The sequence below is a fragment of the Scleropages formosus genome, chromosome 18 (assembly GCF_900964775.1).
Source record: "Scleropages formosus chromosome 18, fSclFor1.1, whole genome shotgun sequence".
Classification (NCBI taxonomy): domain Eukaryota; kingdom Metazoa; phylum Chordata; class Actinopteri; order Osteoglossiformes; family Osteoglossidae; genus Scleropages; species Scleropages formosus.
Window position 1 is genome coordinate 5287880 of NC_041823.1, and position 12901 is coordinate 5300780.

The window sequence follows — 12901 nt, forward strand, 5'->3', positions numbered from 1 at the left end:
TCAAATATATCCATCAATCCATTATCAATAAACCTCTTGTCCAACGCAGGGTCTGGAGCTTCCAGCTACTTGCTGTGCCACCCATGGTAATGGTAATTGAGGTCATATATCTTTTATCTGTTTCAAATTGCTTGTGAAGGTGTTTATTGAGACTTAAATGGGGCTTTTACAGGAAACACAATCATTTTACATATTCCATCCATTGTGAGCAACCTCTCGTCCCAAGCAGGGTCGCGGTGGGCTGGGGCCTGGCCCGGTGGTACAGGGTGTGGGGCGTGGGGCCGGGGGGCACACCCAGGGTGGGACGCCAGCACGCTGCAGGGCTCGAGCCCCAGACCCGCTGCACAGCGGGCACCACGCCCCCCCCACTTTACAAATTGACTTATTCAAATAAATTGTCACAAAATAAAATTCATTTGTGGGGAGTGCGGTGGCGCAGCGGGTTGAACCGGGTCCTGCTCTCCAGCAGGTCTGGGGTTTGAGCCCCGCTTGGGGTGCCTTGCGATGGACTGGCATCCTGTCCTGGGTGTGTCCCCTCCCCCTCCAGCCTTACACCCCGTGTTGCCGGGTTAGGCTCCGGCTCCCCGCGACCCCGTATGGGACAAGCGGTTCAGATGATGTGTAAAATTTATTTGTGCTATTTGAGATATGAAATAAAATTTATCTACTGTTAAGACTTGATGATGACTAAATGAGATTTAGTTATGTATTAGTATGTGAAACCACAGCACTAAAACCCCACATTGAATTTAACCACGATACTCTGGACACATATCCAGTTCCAACTTCTGCTTGAAGGCTTGTGATATATATGTGTATATATAATATATATAGAAAAAACTACTTCGGAGTCATTGTGCTTACAGGTAAACATACAAAATGAAATGCATGAACTCTTTTAAGCCCTGTGTATCTCTCAGAATGTGGTTTTCCCACAACCTTAACTGGAACCACCTTTGTTAAATGTGTAAATATTTGAGGATGATTTTAAGGCAGATTATAAGACAAAGTCAAATAACTAAAACTAAAACAAACTAAAATAAATGGAATAACCAAACAGATTTGTGTAAAGGAGGTTTGTCTCGTACCTATTACAGCGGGCATATAAATAAAATAAACTTTCAACTTTATATCTTCTTCCCATTCCATAGCGCAACATGTATCATCTCCTCTCCTATTTGATCGAACCGTTAGAGGCTCTATTACAGGAAAGTGTGACTGACAACGTGCCAGTCATTTTTACCCCTCCAGCCTGGCTCTCGGAACTCGTCATGATCATGTCTTTGAACCCATCCACACTGTTACAGTTATATATTATTGGCCTCGCGCTGCAACTGGCACGCGACGAAGCGCCGGGTTTTGCAAGGCAAACGCAGCGCAGTTTCTGCCGCGCACTGGACGGCTTCCGGTCAACTGCACGAGTTCACACGTGTCTGTGGATCACTCGTGGAGGTGGGGAGGGGGGGGGGGACCCTTCCCAGGATTCCCTCCGTTTATCACCCTACCCGCTGCCACGCTGCATCCCTTCCATTTTAATGGTGACGTTGCACTAATGTTCCAACACTCCCCCCCCGATTGGCCGTGCACCTCCTGTTGGACGGTAGAGAAGAACTGCGAGACCGACGGGGACGGAGCGCAGCTTCCGCTGATAATCTGAAATCATAATCATTTTGAAAATTATCATAAGAACGTTGGACGTTTGTAGCGCGCCGCCCGCATGGATTCGACCTGCGCGCGCATTGCTCTGTGACTCGCGCTGAACGCCAGGCGCCTGACTCCGCCCCCTTTCTCCCTCCCCTTCGCTGTGCACAGCCCCGTCCAGAGGCCCAGTGCGAACATGGCAGCGGGCTGGCAGGAGGCCGCAACCCGGCAGGCCGAGCTGCTGTGCGGCCGTGTGAGGGAGCTACTGTCGTCCGGTGCGGCGCTGCTCCGCTCCGAGCTCGGCCTGGACCTGGGGCTGGAGCCCGCGCTCTGGCCGACGTGGCTCATCCTCTCGGCCGCGCTGGTCGTGTTGCTTCTGCTCACGGTTCTCCTGTGGGCCGCGGCCTGCGGCGTCCTCCCCGGCTGGGGTAAGAGGCGAGCGGGCCGAGTGGCGGTGGAGCCCGCCGCGGAGAGCGTGGAGAGGAGCGCGCCCCTGCGGAGCCTCAAGGCGGAGGAGCCCAAGAAGAGGAGCCGGAAGAGGCCGGAGAAGGTAGGGACGGCTGCCAGGCCAGGGGCTGCTCGAACCTGTTACACCGCGTGGGCTGGTTGACCGACTAGTCAAGAACAAGAGGAAGAGCTAGTTAGTGGAGACAGACGGTGCACGAGCCTAGAGCCGTAGTGGAAAAGACGAGAAAAGAGGGCTGACGAGGAGCGCCGAGAACTAACGCGGCTCTTCTCTCTCTTTCTCCGACTCTCCCCGCGTCAGAGCTCCTCTCTGTCTCTCTCTGACGGCCCGGCTTACTAGTTTGTCGTGGATAAATTATTTATGGCCCATAACTTAGCGGTCGGTGCGGTGGTGAGGGCAGTTGGATGAGCATATCCTCACATTTAGGTTAATTTTCTTTTATAAATTTGTAATGTATTTTTATTTTATTTTTTTCAAGCGTTCTTCCGCGGTCTCTCTTCTTCTTGCCGCCACGTAATCAGAGGCCGGAGGAGCTGCTTTTGCTCTCCAGTTCCTGCAGCAAAACACCTCTGATTTACTCCCGTCACGTGTGAAATCACTTTTTACCCCAGATTTACCTCAGGATAACAGTATGTTTCTTCTGCATTTACCTCAGTCCAGGGGCGGCTGAGTTTTACCGTGATCATCGTGCTCGCTGTGCGGTACAACAGTGTGTGTGTGTGTGTGTGTGTGTGTGTGTGTGTGTCCGAGCGCGAGGATACGCCGCGTGTAATTGTACCAATTATATTGCATCTTTTATTCAAATTAAATCTGGATTTGTAACAATGTAACCGTTAGTTACTAAACTCCACTTTCACTGCGGTCACCAACAAGAACGTCACACAAATCTTATCAGGCATTCCAGTTACTGCAAATAAAGAGACTTCAAAAGGAAATCAGTGCTCACAAATCTGACATATGTAAAAATGCTAATGACAGTTTAAATCTGAGTACTTCATAACCAACAGAAAACCGTTAATTCAATAGTGCCGACTAGCTACATAACTTCCTATCTTTATTTTACTACTTATAACAAAGTTTTTTTAAAAAATAAAGAAATGAGACATTAATGACGTAAAAAAGCTTTTTCCATTGCTGAACTGATTCTACACGCTCATGCATGGGGTGTTTTATCAACGTTTCGTGGTCACATTTCCACACCACATGGACCTTCTGTGACTTCTCTCTGTGTCTCGCCGCGCTCAGAAACCCCAGCCGAATGGCCGCGCCGTGGCCGAGCTCCAGGAAGAACCAAAGGAGGTCGAAGAAATCCCCAAACCTGCCGCTGAGATCAAGACCGAGAAGGTCTGTCATGCGTCTCATTCATTTTCAAGTTCTGATATGCCCTTCTGCGTGCAGTAGTGTATCGTGTGTGGACGTGAAGGTTTGCATCTAATCACCAATCGCTTGTGACACAGTGTCCCAGGCCTACAGAATGAATCCATCCTCCTGTAGTACCCTTGAGTGAGGTTCTTTCCCTTATTTGGTCCAATAATTACCCAGCTGTGTAACTGGGTAGATAATTGTAAATAGCTTAGCACTGTAATCAAACTGTAATTTAGCTTTTGTATTACTCCGCTGCATGTTGTAAGCAGTGTTTTTATGTTGTTATGGTCGTAAGCAATGAAATGTTTGGAAAAAATACAGGTAATATCTTTGACTGGAGATCTGAGACTAGTTTTACGGTATTTTTCTCTGACATTGAAGCACATTTCTGGTCCTCTCTGTAATACGTATGCCCTTACTTGGGGATGCGGTCATGTGTGAGCATAGCTACATGGGTGTTATTGATGTTAGAGGGAAGTCAATTTGAAGAAATTTTAGTATGACCCCTAATAAAAATTTGACTCCCATGTACTCTAGTTTCAGTTAAGTCTTGAGCAAATTCATGCATTCTTTGATGGGAAGATTTTCCACTACTGCTGTCATACAAGTGCATGTCTACCTGAGCAGACTGCAAAGTTGAGACAATGATTTGAAGCAGCCTCTTGACTGTTGTCGGGTTGCGTTCTCAACATGCAAATGCAAGCAAGTTGTTTGGTGTGTTTTGGACGCCGAGCTCCCTGCTCCCGCTACCCGCCTGTGTCAGCGTCTACTTCCGTCGTCGTCAGCGTCTGCTTCCGTCGTCCGTTTATCTCCGTTGGCTTTACTGAACATTTTGGCCCGTGTCTGTTCTAGGAACTGCTCATTCTCAACCTTGTTTCTTGGAATCGGGCAGCTGCAGTTATCGCATGTGAATTTAACAGGGATTCGTTGGTAGAAAACTCAGGGATGAAGAACCTGCCCTTCAGTCCATATGAACTGACTCATACAGGCTGTTACTTTCCATTTAGCCGAAGAAGAACAAGAAGAAAGCCAAGACTGAGGTGAATCCAGCCAAGCCTGTGTCCTCCCCTGACGGAAAGGAGCCCGATGATGGTACCGAGGCCGAATTCAATGTTGCGACAGGGTGCTTTGACATTTCGGGAAGATACTTGCACTTAAATCTGTTTTTAAATATATTGCCAATTGGGAGACTCGCTTCTGGGCAGAACTCTATGTAGGTGATACTTGAGATAATGTCTGTATCCTAAAGTCTTCTGAGGAGCACGACCCTGACTCTGCCTCCTTGTTTCATACATATTTTCTTTATTAAAATTGCTCAGAAAATGTTCAGTCTAACATCTCCTGCTGAATGTCTTGTGAGGAGCTGTCGTATCACACCATTGGGACTTGACAGGGTTAGGGATGTCCCAGGGCTGTCCTGGATAAACCCCGTCTCAGAAGGGCTGCTTCTCACCCTGGATGAGCGTGTTCGTTTGTTTGTTCGTAACAGTTTGGACAGGCTCCTGTTTTAAGATGACTAAGCTTACTTTCAGCCTGAGGAGATTACAGGTTTGGATCACCCAGTTTGGGAAGTCCTGACCTTAATCATTTAACTGGTAATTAGATAAATCAGCTCATCAAGACCACAGTTGTAGGTTTAAAATAATTGGTTGACTGTCACCTCCTGTGAAGTTGGCTTACATCATGTGTGTGTGATCATGCACACACGTGTACCTCCGTAGCCTTATTCCGTGTAACGTCTTCGCCTTTGTGCCGGACAGGTGCCTGGGAGACCAAGATCAGCAATCGGGAGAAACGGCAGCAGCGCAGGAAGGACAAAGCGGCTAGCGATGACTCGGGCAGCCCGGGAGGGGTTGACCCCCCTGCTGCCTCCACTGCCTCTGCCACCCTTGCCACCCCCTTGGAGCTCCCAAAGAGCACAGCCGCTGCTCCCGTGAACCAGAGGAAGAACAAAGGTATGGGCTACAGGGCACGCGAGGCACTGTGAGTGTGTCCAGAGCCTGTCCCAGAAGCAAAGAGTGCGGGGCAGATTATACCTTGGCTGGGATGCAGGTCCAGCACAGGGGTTTTCTCTGTGATTGGAAATGGGTTCTGTGCCTCCAGGTTTAAAGTCACTCCGTAATAGTTTCTCCAGCTTTAGACAAACTTACATGCTGCCTTTCCTCACTATTGAATGGAGCGCATCCAGGATTTTCTCGTTTTAAGGATGTGCGCTGGACATTGTTTTTGCATTCTTTCTATACAGCATTAATCACTACACCTTCGCGGTGGCAAAATGTTCCACTCGGAGCAGTGTCTCGAAAGCAAAGATCGTCCATGACCTGTTCCATTCAATGCTTAAAGTCCCTTGCACACCAAGTCCTGCAAACAGGAAGTTGTCACAAATGTGATAACAGCAGCACCAAATGTCCTTTTAATTTTTATTTGGTCAGTGGAACTTATTGTTTTTCTGCTTTTATAATAGGTCAAGGGATCTTGGAGATAGTTATGCTCTCAGGGACCCTGGGGACAGGTTACCTGTGCTGTCCATTTCATGTGCAGAGCTGCTGTATTTACCTGCGTCTGACACAGAACAAGGAGTGTGCCCTGGGGGTTAGGGGAGGGGGTCATGAAGTATTTACACTATTGTGTTTACAGGTGATGCTGTGTCACACTCATTTTTATTGTGGATAAATAAAAATGAGTAGGATTTTGGCTGCAGCTACAGATGAAACATCTCCATGGATAAATCTGAAATCATTGTCGGGATGCCAGTGGGAGGTTTTTTTTTTTTTTTTTTGTAATGCTTTACACTTAATCTGATTTAGTTGTATATGCCATCCTGGATATACACTCTTTCTCGTAGAGTGTAATGTGAGATGGAGATCAACATGTTTGATGCAAGGTGGTAAAGAGGCGGTCCAGTGGTGTTTTACGTGCTGAATAGCAAAGCTGGAGCTCCCTGTACTCTTTCTCATACGGTCTTTATTTTTTTTTCCCCCTCCTTTCCGTAGGGGAACAGTCACGCACCAAGGCTACAAAGGGAGAGGCTGTCAGTTCTCAAGGTAGACAGTGATAAGTGTATGGTCTGACAAATGAGGTGTTGTGCACTGTGTACCCCAGCTTCCTAGTGGGCGCCAGGTGTCTGTAGGCACCTCTGTGTTGTTGGCCGCTTACTGGGGAGGCTCCACTATCCAGTTTGACCCGCTGTTCCATCCCTCCCGGCTCATCCCAGCGATGGCCAGCTTGACAGAGACGCAGGCTGTGAATGGACGTGGTTGGACCAGCAACCCTGCTAAGATCCCGGCCCCCGCAGCCGGCATGGACAGAGACAACTGGACCCCCCTGCCCAAAGGGGTGGCACGCAGGAACCCCGAAACCACTCCCTGGGCTCAGGAAGTTGAAGGTATCAATGGAAAGGTCTTCTCTTGTTCCTTTCTCATTTAACTGCATCTCTCTGTGGGTGTAATTCCAATGTAGAAAATGGCTGCACCTCTCTGGTGAAGTAGCTTTGTGGTTTTATCATGTTCCACTTTGGTAAATTGCTTGGGGATTTCTGGTAAATTGTGGTGGTTACTAAGTATTGGTGGAAGTGTTTGTTTTTTGATATACTGGGAGTAAGGTTGTGCAGTTTCTTGTACACTTGGGAAAAGCTGGAGAGCGGCGTGCAGTGCAGTGCAGGTCCACGCCCACCTGCTCGACTTCTCAAGAGCTTTTGGTTAGGCAGAGTCACACGGTGGAATTGGCGTCCTGGTAAAGGGATGTCCCCCCCTTTCCTCCTCCAGGGTCGTGGACCGTCAAGGATGGGAGGACGAAGAAGCATGAGCTGAATCCAGTTACCCTCAACATGCTGTCTATGAATCCCACTGGTAAATCACATCTCTTGATTTGGCAGAATTTTCACTTTTACCGATTGGCTATTGTCAGCTCCCCCAACAGCCCTCGTTTCGGAAATTACTCTCCTAACTTCTTGCCACTAGAGGGAGCAGTTTAACATCAAACCACACACACACACACACACACATTTTCAGAACCGCTCATCCCATACGGGGTCACGGGGAACCGGAGCCTACCCGGCAACACAGGGCGTAAGGCCGGAGGGGGAAGAGGACACACCCAGGACGGGACGCCAGTCCGCCGCAAGGCACCCCAAGCGGGACTCGAACCCCAGACCTACTGGAGAGCAGGACTGTGGTCCAACCCACTGCGCCACCGCACCCCCCTAACATCAAACCAAAAATAGCATATATAATTCATATAGCAAATGCTGTACTCGAACGGGCTCCCTGTGGTTTAACTTCACAACAGTCTCCGGATAATAGCTGGTGTCCTGACAGAATGCTTGTTGTGTGCAGCAGCAGAGTCGAAGCCTGTGTCCGAGCGGCGGGATGGTCACCTTAAAGTGGATGACGAGTGGTCTGGCCTGAGTAAGTGCAACATTTCCTGGTGTGTGTGTGTGCATTTATATGTGGGTTCAAACAATTTCGGAGCTTAAAGTATGACCATTTAAAAAGTAAATTAAGTTTATTGGGTACTTTATCATGTCTTGCTTTGTATGTCGCTTTGGAGAAAAGCGTCCACTAAATACATAAATGTAAAATCTTACTTGACACTCCTCATAGAAACAACTTTAGCAAAGAATGAGATTCCCCCCCCCCCCCTTGTTCATTTGTTTGCACAATATTAAGTGCACATGTGCTACTCTGGACTTTTCTAACAGCTCATTGATCATTCAGTAAAAATACACTTTTTTCATCAGATGGTTAGTCATTTGTTACCTTTATTTTTGGGGGTAAAATAAAAAAGAAATACATATTCAGCCAATCTTAGTAACCTGATATATAAAATGCACAGGTCTGCACTGGTGAGGATGGACGACATGTAAACAATTTCCCAGCAAAACCTCGCAAGGCTGAGCAACAAATGCTTGTACCGTGTTCCTTGCTAGTTCTCAGACTGGAGATGTACCTGTGGTTTCATTAATATTCATATTAGCCTCTGGACAGCTGGCAGGGTGGGAAGTGACTGTTAAGATCATTTTATAAATATTCAGATGGGTATATTCAGGTTAGTTGTACTGCAATTTATGACAGACCTTGATGTTAGAAATAATGTCAGACTTCAACCCGGATCGAGACCAGGAAATAGGAGGAAGTGAAACGGGCTCACACATTTTTAGATATATTCTGCCAAAACCAAGACCAGTATCATGCTGGACTGGAAATGACCAGACACATGGGATGACTATGGGGTAGGAATTACTGTGTTAATTCTGTGTGTTGACACATGTGCTTGCAGACGGAATGGCTGCAGATCCAAGCTCAGACTGGAATGCCCCCTCTGAAGTCTGGGGTAACTATGAGGATCCCCAGCTGGAGACCCCTACACCACCTGAGGAGGTCCTCCCAGAGGCTGTGAAGGTCAGTCTTGGTAACATGCTACATATGGGGGTGGACCTTACTGAATTTGTGTCAGCAGTGTTGGAGTTCCACAACTGAGACCCCACCCTGACCACCAGAACTCAACATACACACTTGGATGTCTTCTACATGTCAACAGTTTATACTTTGGGTAGAATCAGGGACTGAAAGTCATTAACAAGTTCTTTCCTATGGATCTTTCAAGGCATTCTTTTTCTTACCCCGTTTAAACTTTCTGTGCTCTCAGGGCTCTGATGATGACAAGGAGAAGGAAGATTCTGCCACAGCTGGAAATGGCAAGTCCAAAAAGAAGAGAAAGAAGAAGAAGAAGCAAGGTGATGACACTGGTGCTGCTCAGCAGGTGAGAACACGGGACAAGTTCACACCTTGGGGGCCAGAAGCTCAGTGTAGCTGAAGGCGGAAGTTCTGGGAACCGTGCGTGTCGAGCGCTGCCCTTCATCAGCTGGGTATGTCCCCTCTCTTAAAGGAGTCAGAGGAGCCGGCAAAGCCGAAGGAGGCTGCAGCAAAGAAGCAGGTCCAGCGCGTCCAGGAGAAGACGCTGACCACCCAGGCCCCTGTGCCCCCTCCTGAGGTTAGTGCTGAATGCTAGGTACATGTGGCATCCTTATTTCATACTTGCTGATGTCTGAGAACCTTTCAGGAATAACACGTTGGTTTTTCCTGATGAGGTTGTCACTGAGATGCTGTGTTCTCAGCAGGTGAAGACAGAAAGACCAACAGCTGCCAAGAAGGAGAAGGAGACCGTGTCTCCCAAGCCTGCCAAACAAGTGCCACGGAGGCCAGCCGAACAGGAAGCCCCCGCCAAGCAGGCGAACCCGCCTCCCCCTTCTCAGAGTGAGTGGTACAGCCCTTCACACCAGCCACAGTGTGCTTACTATGCCCTGTTCCACTTTGACTGGTGGGTGGGGAGGAATAGTCCGTCTCAATATCTGCCCTTCAGTTTTCTTCAGGTCGTTAAATATTTTTGTGTGCTTGTAGTAGGGGGAGCCAGTCCAGAGTCTGAGGGCCACAGGGTGACCTCCTTTATTAACATCATTATTTAGGTAGAGTTGCCTCACCTAATGCTGTGTGTGAAAATCAAACACTAATTGTATTATACACTCTAAGGCTGTAGTCCTTGAACGCTGGAAATTCTAACTCCATTCGCCTATAAAAATGTAAGAAGTAATTGAATATAAAAACATTTACAGTACTGTTGGACTGCTACAGTTGCTATATGTTCTTGAGGGTAAGGTAAACTAATGCACACATACAGCAGGAGGAAGCAGCTGTTACAGTAGAAGGGTTCGTCTTCACCTCTTCCATGTGCTCATTGCCCACGAGGAAACGGGTGCTATACTCTTGATTTATAGTCAGGGAGGAAATGGCTAGACCCTGATAATTACCCCCAGATGTCCCCAGTTTCTGTGTAAATGGCAGTGCAAGCTTCGTGGTAATGAATCAAACACACTACTGTGTGCAAGATGACTTTGGAATGGACTTGCAGTTCCTAGAAAACGCTGGCACCTTGTTACGAATGTTAAAAGGTTGAAATGTTCTCCAGACTGTTTTTAAACTAGTAAACTTAGCGGTTTTTAAAAATGACTGCATTTACTCATTTTGCTGATAGATGGCAGTAAAGAGCATCAAAACAGGAGAGTGTTGAAATACCTTAATTCAACTGTTTCGCAGTGTTTACAGCTAGTCTCTATTTGTCAGTAGTGATGTTCAGTAATGATGAGGAATGCTGTACATGAGGAATTGATGAATTGGAATAGTCAGAATTTGTGGAGGTTTATTTTCATTTTAGTGTGACATAAGGCAATACAAAAAATTTACTAGGCCCAAGGGTTTTCCTGAACCTGACCCATGATTAATTTGAGGAATGTCTATTTTTAAGCTTTTATTGACTTTGACAATGAGTTCGAAATTAGTTACTTTTAGAATAAGTTTGGGAAATGTAAATTGAGGAACCAGCATATTTCAGGGTCAGCTGGTAGTGTAGTGATTAGAGCTGCTGTCTTTCGACCCAGAGGTTGCAGATTCAAGCCTCAACTCCAGCTGTAATACCCTTGAGCAAGGTATTTATCCTAAATTTCTCCAGTAAAAAAACAAAAATGCCCAGCTGCATAAATGGGTAAATAATTGTAAACATCTTAACACTAGGTTGCTTTGGAGAAAAGCGTTGGCTGAAAGAAAAAAAAAAAAACAAAGTAAATGTAAATCTTAGTTTCTAAGACTCAGAATTTGCAGACTCTTATGTTGCTAAGATTTTTCAGTGAAAGCAAGAGATTAATGACGCTTGTTTGATTTCCTTCTAGAAAAATCCGAAGAGAACTGGGAGTCTCCGAAGCAAGTGAAAAAGAAGAAAGTCAGGAGAGAGACATGAGTTCAACCCAGAGTTGAGATGAAATCATATGCAAAAGGATTTTAAAGAAAATTCATCTTTATGCAATAATTTGAGTGTACAAAATTTTATACAAATTAGAACTGTACTTTTTTAACATTTAACAAAAGAAAAATCCAAGTTCTGAGTCTGCCCAGCTTCTATCGTCCCAGCAGAGTGAGTCACGGGTCCTGCAGACTGCATGTAGGAAATGCACTGTAAGCCTTGTCAACAGGTGACATTTCAGACTGACATGTAGGTGGACCTAAGATTATAAATATTTTTTTCTTTTTTATTCAAAATGAATAGTTTTGGAATATGTACGTTTAATAATCTAATGTAGTAAACCTATGTGTAAATGGTTAATTTTTGCAGTGAAACGTATAGAAGAAAAGTCTTCATAGCAGTCGTGGACCTCTCATTCTTTGACGCTTCTGCAAATTGCACACAGTACCATAGTGCGGTGATGCCTGCCATGTAGTAAGATCACCAGGTGAGTCGTAGACACCCGCAGAGCGTGTTGTCATGACACTGGTACGACAGCAGGTGCAGGCCAATGTGGGCTTCAGCTGTTTGGTGACTGCAGAGTCACTCGACCAGGTGTGTTTTCGGAAATCGTTGTAGAGACACCCCCCCAATTCAGTAATGCTAAGATTTTTTTTTCTTAGTGTTTTTTCCCCCCTTCATTCTTATATTTTGCCCTCATCTTTAACCAGAAGATATTTTGATTCTGATACTGTCTAAAATTGATTCTAGTCCCTCCTTTCATAGAACCCACTTTGATAGGAAAAAGCAACGTCAGATTTAAAGTTCTTTTCAATGTTTGAAATCTGACTGCTGCAGGTTATAGTTTTTCTATGTTTTTAGTTCTCGAACTCATTCCTGTTTTTTCCCTTTTTGTCGAGGAACTGATGAGTGCAATATCTAAAGAAGTAACAGGCAGAATGTTTTTGAACAGCTTTAATCCATGCGTCATTAATATATTATCAGGAATGAAATTATATTGCCTTAACCTTTACTGTATATAAAATATCTGGTTAGATTTTTTTTTTTTTTTTTTTTTTCCACTGCATTGTACGTGTACCTTTCATTCAGCCAAGCTTTTTTCCAGCAAGGACAACTTAAGTGTGACCTAATAGATTTCCTTGTGCTGAGTACCATGTGTGGATTTGTCTAAATCGATGGATAGATTTTTGTTTGGTAATTTTGTGTGGTCTTGCTGCAAGAAATCCAGTGGACTGTAAATAGGGGCTCTTTTTTTTTTTTTTTTGTTTTTTTTTTTGTTTGTTTTCTGGTTATACAAGGAGGACCATGGAGAGCACCCTGGAAGTCTTGACTTTACTGAAACTGAAGTCATTGGGACTTGGTGTTCGGGGCTTTCGAAGCAACTGTGCTCTGGAGTGTTACCCACCCAGCCGTGGCGTTTCCCGCAGTCTTTGCTGTTACTTGAAGTTCTGTAGACATGGAAAGTATCTGGTGCAGCTTTAGTAAGAACTGCCTCATTTATGTTTTCGTTGGGCTCTCCCCCCGTCAAATGTCGACTAAATTTTGGAACGCATTTGTACCTTTTGAGCACTCTGGAAGATGATTCTGATCATATGTTTAAAGACTTTGTTTAAATGCCATGCCATTTCTTAGCTGATT

At 45.8% G+C, this 12901-nt stretch overlaps 1 protein-coding gene across 3 annotated transcripts; it reads left to right on the plus strand.

Annotated features, from left to right (window-relative positions):
* Positions 1–1532: 1532 nt before the first annotated feature.
* Positions 1533–12665, plus strand: LOC108940549 (protein LYRIC-like). 3 transcript variants are annotated; one of them, XR_003797122.1, is made up of 14 exons: positions 1533–2191; positions 3353–3451; positions 4480–4564; positions 5233–5427; positions 6466–6516; positions 6687–6857; positions 7237–7320; positions 7813–7878; positions 8750–8871; positions 9119–9232; positions 9359–9463; positions 9588–9726; positions 11193–11512; positions 11633–12665. XR_003797122.1 is itself a non-coding variant. In XM_029246020.1 (13 exons), exons 1-13 carry the CDS (start codon positions 1838–1840, stop codon positions 11258–11260), a joined length of 1653 nt encoding a protein of 550 aa, XP_029101853.1. In that variant the 5' UTR covers positions 1533–1837; the 3' UTR covers positions 11261–12665. The 3 variants fall into 3 exon arrangements, 2 of the variants coding, with proteins under 2 accessions (XP_029101853.1, XP_029101854.1); XM_029246020.1 differs by having other exon boundaries at positions 11193–12665; XM_029246021.1 differs by having other exon boundaries at positions 9591–9726; positions 11193–12665.
* Positions 12666–12901: the final 236 nt, after the last annotated feature.

What these genes read in the sequence shown, in the direction of transcription:
- LOC108940549 (XM_029246020.1), top strand. Translation starts at nt 1,838, where the DNA reads ATGGCAGCGGGCTGGCAGGAGGCCGCAACCCGGCAGGCCGAGCTGCTG. An exon ending in TGACGAGTGGTCTGGCCTGA is followed by an intron (nt 7,879 to 8,749) that starts GTAAGTGCAACA and finishes ATGTGCTTGCAG; the next exon opens with ACGGAATGGCTGCAGATCCA. An exon ending in TCCTCCCAGAGGCTGTGAAG is followed by an intron (nt 8,872 to 9,118) that starts GTCAGTCTTGGT and finishes CTGTGCTCTCAG; the next exon opens with GGCTCTGATGATGACAAGGA.